This window comes from Xyrauchen texanus, chromosome 18 (assembly GCF_025860055.1).
Source record: "Xyrauchen texanus isolate HMW12.3.18 chromosome 18, RBS_HiC_50CHRs, whole genome shotgun sequence".
NCBI lineage: Eukaryota > Metazoa > Chordata > Actinopteri > Cypriniformes > Catostomidae > Xyrauchen > Xyrauchen texanus.
In genome coordinates this window covers 27765769-27779597 of record NC_068293.1, presented here as the reverse complement: position 1 = coordinate 27779597, position 13829 = coordinate 27765769, and the positions used below count along the sequence as shown (strand labels likewise).

Here is a 13829-nt window from a genome sequence, read left to right as displayed (position 1 = left end):
GACTTGACTCTCTTGTGAACGTTCGGAAGGCCGTTATCGGAAGCCAGTGATGATTGTTTATAACGTTATAAATATGGATATTTTCTGACAAAAATTCATCGCTTCACTTCAGAAGGACTTTATTAACCCCCTGGAGCCGTATGTATTACTTTTTTGATGGATGGATGTGCTTTTTTGGGCTTCAAAATCTAAGGTACCATTCAATTGCATTATAAAGCTTGGAAGAGCCAGGATATTGTTTAATATAACTCTGATTGTGTTTGGCTGAAAGAAGTAAGTCATACACATCTGGATGTATTGAGGGTGAGTAAATTATGGGATCATTTTCATTTTTGGGTGAACTAACCCTTTCATTTTTCAGCAAACGTTTGTATACCTCATTTAATTGTTTTGGCATCCAGATCACCTGAAAATCTGAATAAAAAAATCTGTGGATCACCGAAGTATAGTATTTCATATGGATGTTTCCGAACCTGTATAACATGCTTTCTTTTGTGTAACAAATAAGCAAGCGTTTTGTTGTTGTTTTCCATGCAATTACAATGAAAGTTCTCTCAACATTTACTCACCCTCATGCATCCAGATGTGTATGACTTTCTTTCTTCTGCAGAACACAAATTATGATTTTTAGAAGAATATCTCTTAGAAAAATATCTCAGCTCTGCTGTTCCTGAATGGTAACCAAATTTTTTAAGCTCCAAAATACACAAAGCCAGATTTCAAGTAATCTGTAAGACTCCAGTGGTTATATCCATATCTTCAGAAGTTATATGATAAGTGTGGGTGAGAAACAGATAAATGTTTAAGTCCTTTTTTACTATTAATTTTCCTCCCTGCCCAGTAGGTTGCAATATGTACAAAGAATGCAAATTGCCAAAAACAAAAGAAGAATACGAATGTGGAGTTTGATATTAAAAAATAACTGAGAACGTTATTTATTATATTATTCTAACAAAAATTTGGTTACCATTCAGGAACAGCAGAGCTGAGATATTTTTCTAAAAATCTTTGAAGAAAGTAAGTCATACACATCTGTGATGACATGAGGGTTAGTAAATGATAAGAGAATTTTCTTTTTTGGGGAACTATTCAAACATAAAAAAATAACACAAAAGAATCATAATAGTATAATAGTACTGACTCCTGATCCATACTTGTAATCCATAAGACTCATGTGCTATATAAGTCCTCTGAAGCCACACGGTAGCTTTGTGTGAGGAACAGATGAAATTTTAATCGCTTTCATGAGAAGTAATGATGAATCATTCTTTTGAGGAGGATATTTTCTGTGAAACCGTTAATACAGCTCCCATCCACTACTTTTTTGTAATCGAATAGAAAATCCGACCAGTACATCATTCAAAATGTTTTCTTTTCTGTTCCAAGTAAGAAAAAACTAATATGCGTTTGGAACAACATGAGGGTAAATGATGAAAGAATTTTCATTTTTGGGTGATCTAATCCTTTAAGGAATTCATACATATTTGTTAATTGTTTTTAAAATATTGTTTGTGTATAAACTTTGAACTTGATGTGAATAGGCCTTAAAGAGAACCAGTTTCAGATTGTATGTTCACTTTCTGCATTCAAACCTACAGAAAAAGCCCAGAGGTAACCTATAACCTTCCACACTGGGAGCGCACAGGTGCGTCTGTTCTCAGTTATACTCATATCTGTTTACTCTTATGCATTTTATACCAACATGAATGATTAAATATGTATGCATTTCAGTGTGGTGGAAGAGTATGAAACAGTTGTTGCCCTCTAAACTGGATGGAGATGATTGTGTTCGCTACAGTTCCACTGCAAGAGTGGATCACCAGAGATCACGAGTAGAGCCTGCAGGTACACACACTCACACTGGTCGATCTTGTTAACTGGTCAAAAGGTAAAGGGAGTAGAGAGAGAAACTACTCGAATAACAAGAATCTGACTGATCAGTTTTTATTTCCTCATTTAGGCTCCTCCATGCACGGATTTCCAAAACGTATGGAAGGGGAAGACTAATTTATATTCATAAGGAAAGCGCAACTTGAGGGGTTGGGTTATATTTTCTCCGACCAATCAGGTAGCGCTTTGCTGATGAATTGTTCATTCAGATTTCGCTTTCCTCATGAATATAAATGACTCCTCTTCTGCCATCCTACATCTCAGAAATTGTCCACCCCATCCCTCCTCTGTGCATATTTTGTATCAAAATATCAGATCTATGCATTGGTACTTGCAGCCTAATAGACCTGACAGTGTCTATGTCGTTATGATTAATCATAAAACAAAAGATGAGAACCGAAAATGTGAAAATCAGACATTGTACTTTGGATGTGTGATCTGGATATGTTTAGTAGCATACAGTGAAGAAGACTATAATATATAATCTGTATAGTTTTATGTTGCATTTCATTAGGCATACTGTTTTCAATATCTAAATGTTTACTTTGAATCTTTGTTTGAATAATTACTTGAGATAACCAATTAGTTGGTATTAGTTTTAGTGTTGAGAATCGTCAAATTTCAATGGCATTTTAGTAGTGTGACAACACTGTCCACAGTGTATATTTAAATTGTGCATGGTGGATTTTACTGTAATAGCATTATGAAAAAGTATACCTCATACCATAGAAGTGTGAGCACCCCTGCCTTATTTGAGGCCTATTTGAGTTGCACAAAGTCCCTTTTAAGGTGAGAATTAAGCTTGTACACAGCTTAAGAAAAGCTGACAAGTGTTTTTGTTTGAAGAAAATAATGAATGTAATTTGAATTCTTCCCCGTGATATCCTCCATGGCCTTTAAGACTGCTGCTTCATAATAGTGAAATATTGTCTCACTCTGCCAATACGTATTACAGAACCCTTCAAAATATCCTGTGAAGTGGCTTGTATTAACATACAGCTACAGAGCAATATTGAGCAGTTTTGATTGGCTACTAATACTTACTATAAGGATTAAAAGCCAAGGTTTTTTTTAGCTTTTAAGTTTTCAGTTAAAATTTTCAGGGTTACACATATTACTAAAATATTATATATTTGATATAGTTTAAAATATGAATTACGCTCAACTATACATCTCTTTGCATTTCCTAATAGAACTGAAGGGTGTGAGCCCTTAAAGAGTCATTGTAAGGGAGAAACGTGTGGTTCAGGGCGTATGTCAGTGGGCGAGTAAGAAATGTAGACATTAACTTGAATTAGTTGATCGGAAAAACAAAAACATTTCTGTGAAATGTGTTAGTTGGGGTTTTAGAAATTAACTTAAAAGTAAATTAACTAGTAATGTGTTTACATTGTCCATGACTTAATCAGTAAATATGGCAACCATTTTACAGAAGTAATTAGTAATCTGTAATGGATTACTTATTTTGAGTAACTTAGCCAGAAGTGTACCAGATGATTTACATTATTTATTAAAAACTTTGAGGGACATGCTCTTCATGGTTCTTTTTTTTTTTTGTGCACCTGTACCAGTTGATTTTGAATATATGTGTGCTTTACAGTATTTGTAAATGTGGAGGTTGGGGTTAATGCATGTCAATTCCTTCAACATAATGTTTTCTGCTTGTTCCTTTCACATCTGTGTAGAATATGCCCAACCGCTTGTCAGTGGCACCATGGCCTCTCTGGGACAAAGGTCAACCTTTAAGCCTGAAGAGGGTGTAGACCCTGAGTACGATGCACCCATTCCTCCAGAACATTACCATGCTTATGCTGAGCCCCTTCCTGCCTCTGGGTTCGAATATGCCATTCCAATCATGATTGACAGGGCAAACCACCCATCAGGAGGTACGCTACCATTCAGGGGGCGAGGTTTACTTGCTCGGACAGACAGCAGCCAAACAGCAAGCTCTGTGTATGACACTCCCAAGAGCACATCTGATCAATCCACACCCACAGAGGGAGAGTTGTACCAGGTTCCTCAGAATACCCACAATACGACATGTCACAAAATAGATCAATCACAGAACAGTGACTCGGTGTGAATGAAGCATTGGCCATTTTGGAAACCCTCAGCTGAACACTACCTTCCCCCAAAGAAAAGCAGATGAGAATGTGTGTGTGTATTTGCTTCCGTGCCGCTCCTAGCCTTCTCAAATGGTCCTATCACTGAAATAACTCACAGGAATGTCAGGAAAGAGTGAACAGCAGAGATCTTGTTACACTACTGTGTTTTGTGAATGTTTCTTCATGTCCCTGTCTAAATGTGTGCAACGTGTGTACGAGTGCATATATGTGACTATGCTCTGCTTTCAGACTGTGACTCCTCAGATAAATGTGCGTTTTCCTGAGAAATGAGATAAATTCATCTCCGCAGCTCATTCCAAGGCACATTCTTCCCCTAACAAAAATATGTTTTCAACAAAAATGCCCTTACACTGAATAACAAACTGTCACAATACAAATGAATAGGCTAACACTATTGTTACATTGTGGGCATTTTGCACTGTTGTATTATTATATTACGTGGTTACATAGTTGAACCCTCTTTGAAACATGGTAGCAAGGGCCCATGCTGGTTTCTCTAAATCTATTCCAAACCCTAGTGAACAGCCTTGCTGTCAACTGCCTACAAAGGAAACTGTCTTCTTAGGCCACATCCATAGCCTACTAATCTGTTTTCATTTGAAAACTCAGTTTTCAGTTTCCTAACCTCATAGTTTTCCGAAGTATGCAGTAATGGAGAGCGTTTTTGTTTCCCACTGTTTTTGGTGAAAGAAAACGCCATTCTAGTTTGGATGTGAGGTGTGAATGTAGCAAAACTGTGTTTTCAAACGAAAGCACATTAAGGCCACATCCACATCAAGGTTACGTCCCACTAATCCATTTTAGTTTGAAAAGTATGTTTCCAAAATGTAAGGTCATAAAAAGTCTTAAATATTTAAAATTATACAACAAAAGTATTAATTCTTATTTAAAGAGGGCTTAATCTGGGGGTGGGGGTGGAAGGACAGGAATTATGATATGACCTAATGTGATTATCAAACTTCCAAAGAATAGGCCTACGATTTAATTAAATAAATGAATGCACTGCGTCCTTCAAAGTGAAAACGTGACATAATTGTATTTTCACCAAGCACGCAGGGGCTTGTGAGTGATTATATTGTAACGTTTTAGATTATTGTAGGAGTGCACATTTTATATCCCTTATCTGTTTGAATGAGCACCTGGAAGCAGTGAAGGGCAAACATTTAAAAATAAGCAAAGTTAAAGTGAATTTCAATTTAAAAGTTGCACGTTATGAATATAATATAGTACATTTGGTATCAACATTTTTCTCGACTCATCCGCCATCTTGGATTATTTCTTAATTGAGCTGCATAATTTATTCTGGGATTGTGGTCTGTGTGAAAGATACTGCCGTGCTGCCTTAGAACTCGGCCAAAAGAGGATATCTTTGGCCAAAAGAAGGTATCTGCTATTTGGGAAAACCTTCAAGTTTGGAGCATGCCTAAGATGCTGTTTTGGTAAGCTGTTCAGTAGGTAGATTTCGGAACAGGGCTTGTGTCTTGTGGTTTGAATCATTTATAATCAAACCGAGTGATTAAGATTGACAAATATTTATTCAGCATTGAAACTAGCAATGCCTGGGCATGCCTTTGTTAAAATAATGACAGCTTCTCCTAGCAAAGTCCTTCGTGAAAATTGCACGTACTCATTCATGCCAAATATCTTTATTAATGTTCACTAAGACCCTTTTTTTTTTTTTTTTTTTTTTTGTATCTGCTGATGTGTCTTTTAATAATACTCCCAAACCACTAACGGGTCATGATTAAGCTACCCAGCATGATTACACTGTCCTAATGGATTCCTTGCCAAATAAGACCCTTTTGTTTTCAAAGGTAAAAGTGCAGATTCAGGATGCTGACATTCTTGCCTATAACAGGATTTACTCTGTGCCAACTTGTCATCTTATATATATATATATTTTTTTTTTATTGTAGACTTGAAGACCAAACAAACTGTTGGATAATTTAGTCCACATGTATTATCAATTTTATCTAATGTTATTAGACCAAACTTTGCCTCATGTTATGGATTTTGGATGCCAGGATTTTGCATGTTCCAAGACAGATTTGCTAATGTTCGCTGTTATATTTGTCACTTACCATGAGATCACAAGTAATGCATCACACAAGTCGTCTATCGGTACTTACATTAGTTGAATGAAATGTGTTGTAATGTCCATAGTGATGTCTCCTTGGCTTGAACACATGCAATATGGATATGTCTGTGTGCATTATGTGTTTCAGTTTCATAGTGTCTTTGTGAGCTTGAAAGATTAGCATATCTGCTTTAGTTTTTTCAATCTTTATCAGAGTTATTTTATGCAATGTGTTTCTGTGCAGTGTATCCACAAGCCTGTGTGAGTGTGTCTGTTCACTGTACATCTGTCTCTAAATGATGATTTGTACTGTAGAATGATTGTATAGAAAAACTATTTTAAAATGTTAAATTTAAGTTTTATTAAAAACAAAATGTCATTACAAATCATGGTATTCAAAAGAAATTCATTTTAGACAATCCACTTTCTGGTCCTATGATTATGTAGCAGTGGTATTTCTTAATATATTAAAATATTAATGTTTCACTTAATGCTACCGGAGCACTTGTAGGCCTAATCCCAAAAACATATTACAAAATACGATTCGGTTGAACTTCACACTAAATCCTTGAATAGTAGGCTATCATACTACCCAAAACAGTCACTTTGTAAACTGTTTGGAGTGTTGGAATCGCACAACAATGTACATCACCCGAGCGTGTAAACTGATCAATTCTTATACAACATTTAAATTAAAAATGTCTATGCTGTACAATAAGCAGACAACAAGTAAACGCAGGCATTATTTAGTCGTGTGTTCGCAGACCAGTATTTGCTTTGTTGGCACAGATGCCCCCTGCTGGCAGAAAGGAGAGAACATCAAATAATCCATTATGGGGTTCATTTTCATTGCTACTTCAGAATGGAATACCGCATTAGTTATTGCATAGTGCATACTCTGCGGGATGTAATGTACTGCCTACTTGTTAAAACAAGAATATGTCAAATAGATTGCAATGATAGACATTTCAAATGGTAGTATTTGTCAAATAACCTCATTATTTTGTTGTACCAGTCGACTTCATCGAGTGGTGTCGAGTTATTGTCTCAAAGTCTTACCTTTTGACGCTTGTATTAAAAACGAGCAAAGAGGGAGCTTTAAAATGTCACCGTTGATATCTCTTCCGATTCATTGTCTCACTGTAAATTGTAATATGTTATAATGCACAACTGAACAAAAGAGGTCATCATCTCGACAGACAATTTGCATACTACACGTCATGTTTGTACAAGTTGTATGATTATGCTACTCCGAACATAGCCCATGTCAGATGCATTTGAGTATCAGATGACCCTGCTGCACTGTTCTCCTTAAGTAATTGCTATATCCAATTCCTCATTTCATGGAAATATAGGCCAGTTTAACATTTGATCACAAAATAATCATGTAGCATATTACTTTTAATCATTATTATAGAAGCGTATAAAATGTGATTGTCAACTTTTGCACACTTAATAATCAGAACTTAATGGTTCAAGGCTGATCGTAAACATTAAAATAAAATGTAATTGTTTCCTAAATTTCGTCTGAACCCTAATGCAAACACCTACATTTAAAATATTGGATGGAGTAAAATATGTTTCATCCTTTTCTGTCCATGTATCTCATTTTCACCCACTATCATATCCACACTCCATTTTGTTTATTCTTCCAGGTTCTTGCCTTTTTTGCCCACTTTTACATACACTGTTGTGAGTCCAATAGCCGCCACCAAGATCAGTCCGCTGGTCACCAGGTACGCTATGGGCAGGAAGTGATTCTGCCCACCAAACCAGGTCACGGTGGAGATCACTACCTCTTTCTGACCTCTAAAGGGCCCGACTGGAAAATCTGGAGTTGTTGGTCAGGGCAAAATCTGCTTCTGCATATAAAAATTGGAAATGAAACTGATAATATATAGTATCAAACTTCAGACAAAAATAAACCTTTAAAGCTACAATGTGTAATTTCCACGCCACTAATGCCACTTTTAAACAGGCTACCTAATAGTGCTGTTCAGGTAGATGTCCAAAATCCTGGAAGACAATTAGCATTTTTGAGCCATGGCTTGGGTTCCTTCTGTCTTCTTATTTTGAAATGTGTTCCATTCTACAATGGGGCCATACATTTGGAGGAGACTTTTTAGGAATGGAAAGACCAAAGGACAGTTTTTCATGAGAGAATCTCACCATATCCCAGTGGTAACACTTCTTTTTTAAATATATGATTTCTAATTTTTTCTGTAATATTAATGTTAACCAGCATAAAAATACTGTGTTAAAACTGACTGACAACAGACCTAACACAGCCCAAAACAATTTCTCAGAAAGCCTTCAACTAAACCGTTCATCCACTTTGAACAAATACTATACTGCATGAGCAAAGGATACTATAATCGATAGCGATGTTGTAGTTGCCAGCAGGCAGACCATCAATGAAAGGCCATTTTCCACGATTGAGAACCCCATAAAGCTTTTTGAAATTAGGGAAGGCTGCCTCTCTCATCCAAACAATCAGGTCGTCATTGATGAATCCATTGTTGTTGGGTTCTGTGGTGTCCAGCTCATAAACCGGACGCTGCCAGAAAAAAGGCAGAGTTGTGCCTGAGAACATACAATGGTAAAAATGAGACAAACAGACTTATACATGCTCACTCACATGTGTTGAATATTGTGTGTACCATCAAAGGCTTGCTGGAGCGTGAATGTCCCATTTGTCGGTGGGTTACGAAATTTCACATTTTTGTCGGTGTACCAGGCGATACCCTTCCTGAAGAGTGGAACTTTCACTGTTGATCCATTATTTTTATAATACAAGTTAACTGAGTCTAAAAGGGAAAGAAATAGTTGGCAATGTCGGATTTATGAGCAGACCTTGTTGCACAAAGTATCTATAACTATTTACACTTGATGTAAATAGCATCTACCTTTTATTACACAATGTAAATAACAACTGCTAAAATAAAGTACTTTTAACATGAAAAAACAGCACTTATTGTACAACCACTTATTGGCATAATGCCAACAGATGTATCTCACCATTGAACATGCTGTTGGCCACGGCACCACAGGGGGCAATGGGCACACTGTTAGCATCGGAATCGAACGGAGCGCAGTACGGACTCTACGTGAGAAATAGCAACATCTTGAATGTGATAAAAGCGTTACTAATTTGAAGTATCATGAGAGATCAAATAAAGACAGACGTTATTTTAATCAGTGAGTGGGAGGGATGAGAAAATGAGAGTGAGAGTGTGAAAGAAAGTGAAAACAGAAGGGAAGCAAAAGAGACGTCGAGCACCTTCATGTTTGTCTTCCTCCCCACCATCTGTGCATCGTCACGGGAGTCCATGTACCTCCGTAGGTTCTGATGAAAGTTTATCAGACCGTAGTAAATGAATACATCACCCTGAGGGAGGCAGCATGCATCAGACATAGTGCTAAATCATGTTGAAAGTGAACATGCTTAAATGACATATTATGAGGTCCACCAAGGTATCTCGTTTAAAAAAGGAGTCTGAATTGTGTTATATAATTTTCATCTAGGATCCCTTCCCTTTAATGAAAAGTGGATTTTGGCCATGAAGAGATTGTCTGTATATACATGTTAGAAATTTTCCAGCTGAAATGTTAAAGAATGTTTGTGGTTGTAAACAAGTTATGCTTTATTGACAGCTTAGTGTCATACTGTGTACTGTCAGTTACCACAGAAAATAATTTTCACTTGTCCCTCAATTTGTAAAAACAAGCACAACTCGTGTTTAAAGTAACACAATTGGGCAAGGCATTCTGGAAAAGAAATATTCAGGTTGTGTTTTATGTGAATTCTGTAAAGTTGTCTAAATTGTCTTTTTAGCCATGGGACTATTGTTCTAGGCAGTTTAACTTATGCAATGCAGTACAGCCGTGCTTAAAAACAAAATATAATAGAACCATTGGAATAGATTCCAATGGTTTCCACTACAAATACAATTACAAGTGTAGTGTGTTTTGGGACATAATCTATTGGGATTTAATGGTTTGTACCGATTTCCATTCCAGACATTTATTGGTCCCTAATGGTGTCCATTAGACATTACATGCCACCAAAAGAAGCCAACACGTTACCAGTAGAGACCCACATGGACCATTGAAGTTTTCATTGTGTCAAGTGTCCCATTTAATGCTCATTCCAGTTTATACACAATGCCTTGCCTCCATTTCTACTGTAAGTGCATTATGGAAATTGTGTATTTTGCTTGTTTTTACAAAATGAGGGACTTTTCAGTTATCAGTTACTGTCTGTGGTAATTGACAGCATGTCACAAATACTGTTGATAGATCCTAACTTGTATTCAACCCAGAACATTCCTTTAAAAGTAATTGATATAGCAAATGGAAGCACATTTATAGATACAACACATGTCTTCTTTGCAGTGGAGATATTACTTGCCCTTATGATTAGACATTCAGCATTACTTTTTGAACGCACACTCTTACACACCAAAATTTCTTTTTCAATGTAGAAAGGGACTGAGCACTTGCAGACAGTCTTGGCATTGCTGGGATTCTTCCGCATCTCAAAGCACTGAGCACACGATCCATTTGTGTAGTCCACCTATACAGGAGAAATACCAACATAATGTGTTAGTAGAAAATATTACTGTGATTTGAGCTGAGGTCATAAATTCTCTGACATTTTGAGCTGTGGTGCTTGTGCAGGTAACATAAGTTAAAATCCTGCTTGTGCCACTATGTTGCCGTGTGGTTGCTATGGTATAGTGAGTGTTTTGTTTTTTTCATCATGTTGTGATTGCAAAGGCACAGCTAGAAGGTTGCTTAGACAAAATAGCTCATCCCCAAATTATGTTCTGTTCCTTAGACATGTCTCAGGGACTTCCTTCATTGTAAGTCTAAGGGGTGTTTTTGTCATTAATCCCAATCACTTAGAAAAGCAACACCACACCTCTCCTCAATATGCTGCATTACTTAAGGAATTATTCATGTCTGTACAAACATTGTGGGACAAGTTACACATCAAGTTTAATACTTAGGTTTTTATTTTATTTTTTCAAATTCCTAATTGCAAGTATGAGCAATAATAATAGTGATATTTGCCTTAAGAATCACCACTAATACATTTCACACACACACACACACAAAAAAAAATCAAACAAGACTCAGAAGAACAGAGCTTCTATTCCAATCAGAGTTCAGTGGAAGTGTATGATTCAGCCACTTTTTGCATAATGTAATAAGTGGTAATGCCATAGCCTTCAATTAAAAAAGTCTTTATCAGTGCATGTCCATAGGCATAACGCAGTGAAAGAGGAAGAGCAAATGTTTTATGATTTGGTAGTATATATAGATATATATAAATACACACATACACACTATCAGTCAAAAGTCTGTGAGTATGTATATATATATATATATATATATATATATATATATATATACACAGTTGAAGTTAGAAGTTTACATACACTTAGGTTGAAGTAATTAAAACTCAAAAACGAATTTGATGTAGGGCCATATCGCACTCTTGCTCATGTGTTATTGCTTAAATATACAGTTAAAAAAAAAAAAAAAAAAAATATATATATATATATATATATATATATATATATATATATATATATATATATATATATATATATATATATATATATATATATATATATATTGTCAGAAGTTTTAATACACTTAGGTTGACTAAATTAAAACTCAATTTTTTAACCACGCCACAGATTTCATATTAGCAAACTATATTTTTGGCAAGTCATTTAGGACATCTATTCTGTGCATGACACCAGTCATTTTTCCTACAATTGTTTTCAGACATATTTTTTCACTTTTAATTGACTATATCACAATTCCAGTGGTTCAGAAGTTTACATTCACTAAACTGTACCACGTTCATCTGTACAAACAATAGTAAGCAAGTATAAACACCATGTGGCTACAAAGCCATCATACCGCTCAGGAAGGAGACGCATTCTGTCTCCAAGAGATGAACGTAGTTTGGTGTGAAAAGTGCAAATCAGTCCCAGAACAACAGCAAAAGACCTTGTGAAGATGCTGGAGGAAACAGGTAGACAACAGTCTATATCCACAGTAAAACGAGTCCAATATCATCATAACCTGAAAGGCTGCTCAAGCCACTACTCCAAAACAGCCATAAAAAGCCAGACTACAGTTTGCAAGTGTACATGGGCACAGCGATCTTACTTTTTGGAGAAATCTCCATAATGACCATCATTATGTTTGGAGGATAAAGTGTAAGGCTTGCAAACCGAAGAACACCATCCCAACTGTGAAGCATGGGGGTGGCAGTATCATGTTGTGGGGGTGCTTTGCTGCAGGAGGGACTGGTGCACTTCACAAAATAGATGGCATCATGAGGAAGGAAAATTATGTGGATATATCGAAACAATATATATATTGAAAAAGCCACTTTTGGAACAGAAAAAGAAAAAAGGTTAAAGTGGGCAAAGAAACACAGACATTGGACAACAGATAATTGGAAAAGTGTTATGGATCTTAAACCCATTGAGCTTTTGTGGGATCAGTTAGACTGTAAGGTGCATGAGAAGTGCCCGACAAGACAGCCACTTCTATGGCAAATGCTACAGGAAGCGAGGGGGGAAATGTTACATCTGTATCTGGATAAACTGACAGCTAGAATGCCAAGGATCTGCAAAGGTGTCATTGCTGCATGTGGAGGATTTTTTTTGATAACTCTGAAGTAGTTTTTGTTTTATTTTTATTTTTAATTTTAATAGTAACATTTCACAAAATGTCTTGACTATACATTATGACCATTTGAAAGCCACTTTGGTGAATTAAAGTACCAGTTTAATTTATGCATTTACAGTTATGCATTTGGCAGATGCTTTTATCCAAAGCGACTTACAGAGCCCTTATTACAGGGACAAAACCCCTCTGGAGCAACCTGGAGTTAAGTGCTTTGCTCAAGGACACAATGGTGGTGACTGTGGGGATCGAACCAACAACCTTCTGTTTAACAGTTTAGTGCTTTAGCCCACTATGCCACCACCACTCCAGAGTTTGCAGAGTTTCTTTCCATGTGAGCAAAGTCTGTATATCATTCCAAACTTTTGGCCACCAGTATATATATATATATATATATATATATATATAAATAATTATTCTTATTATTGTGGTACGTGAGGTCTATTATGAGAAAAAATGGCAGAACTTGTCTACTATGTTTACTTACACTGTGCAAAGACTCACCATATGAATATATTACATTGAGTGTTACACAAAAGGAAGACGACCTACTGCATTAATAAAAAAAAAAAACAAACATCTTCCTGGTATGTTTCTCCACTTCCTGTTGTCCTGCAAACTGACAGACATAATAAAGAGTGCGTCTTACCTTCAGCTGGTGTGTGTTCTCAACAGTGATGAGGAGCCAGATGCCCAGTATCAAACATATGAGAGAGAGGATGTAGAATGATGGCAGCACAGTTTGTGCCGTGAGAGATGGAGACCAAGCTGGTAACCTCTGCTGTTTAAATGCAGAGTTGTCCGGACGCCTCGAAAACGGCCCTGTACCTGCTTGCTTCTTACCCATCTCAGATTCTCCAACACTTAAGACTAATACCACAAATTCAGAATGACAATACCAGGCACTGTTTTTTTTTTCTTCCAAACACAACCGAAGAACGTTTCCCAACACCTCATGCGAATGAACCTTTGAACCTGAAGTGACTGTTAATAAGTAACTACAACTCTGACTCATATATACA

General features: G+C 36.4%; 2 protein-coding genes across 2 annotated transcripts in view; one reads left to right on the top strand and one right to left on the bottom strand.

The window, feature by feature from the left end:
• The window catches only part of dcbld2 (discoidin, CUB and LCCL domain containing 2), a 34210-nt gene extending 27770 nt beyond the window's left edge, over window positions 1–6440 (top strand). The window contains exons 13-15 of the mRNA XM_052148657.1: window positions 1599–1645; window positions 1732–1845; window positions 3576–6440. Of these exons, the coding sequence (XP_052004617.1) occupies window positions 1599–1645; window positions 1732–1845; window positions 3576–3973 (559 nt within the window). The 3' untranslated portion in view covers window positions 3974–6440. The remainder of the gene's footprint in view (window positions 1–1598; window positions 1646–1731; window positions 1846–3575) is intronic.
• Window positions 6430–13769, bottom strand: tmem30c (transmembrane protein 30C). The gene is made up of 7 exons (XM_052148666.1): window positions 13457–13769; window positions 10556–10669; window positions 9374–9481; window positions 9112–9196; window positions 8754–8900; window positions 8464–8676; window positions 6430–7924 (listed from the first exon to the last, which is right to left on the bottom strand). Exons 1-7 carry the CDS (start codon window positions 13652–13654, stop codon window positions 7737–7739), a joined length of 1053 nt encoding a protein of 350 aa, XP_052004626.1. The 5' UTR covers window positions 13655–13769; the 3' UTR covers window positions 6430–7736.
• Window positions 13770–13829: the final 60 nt, after the last annotated feature.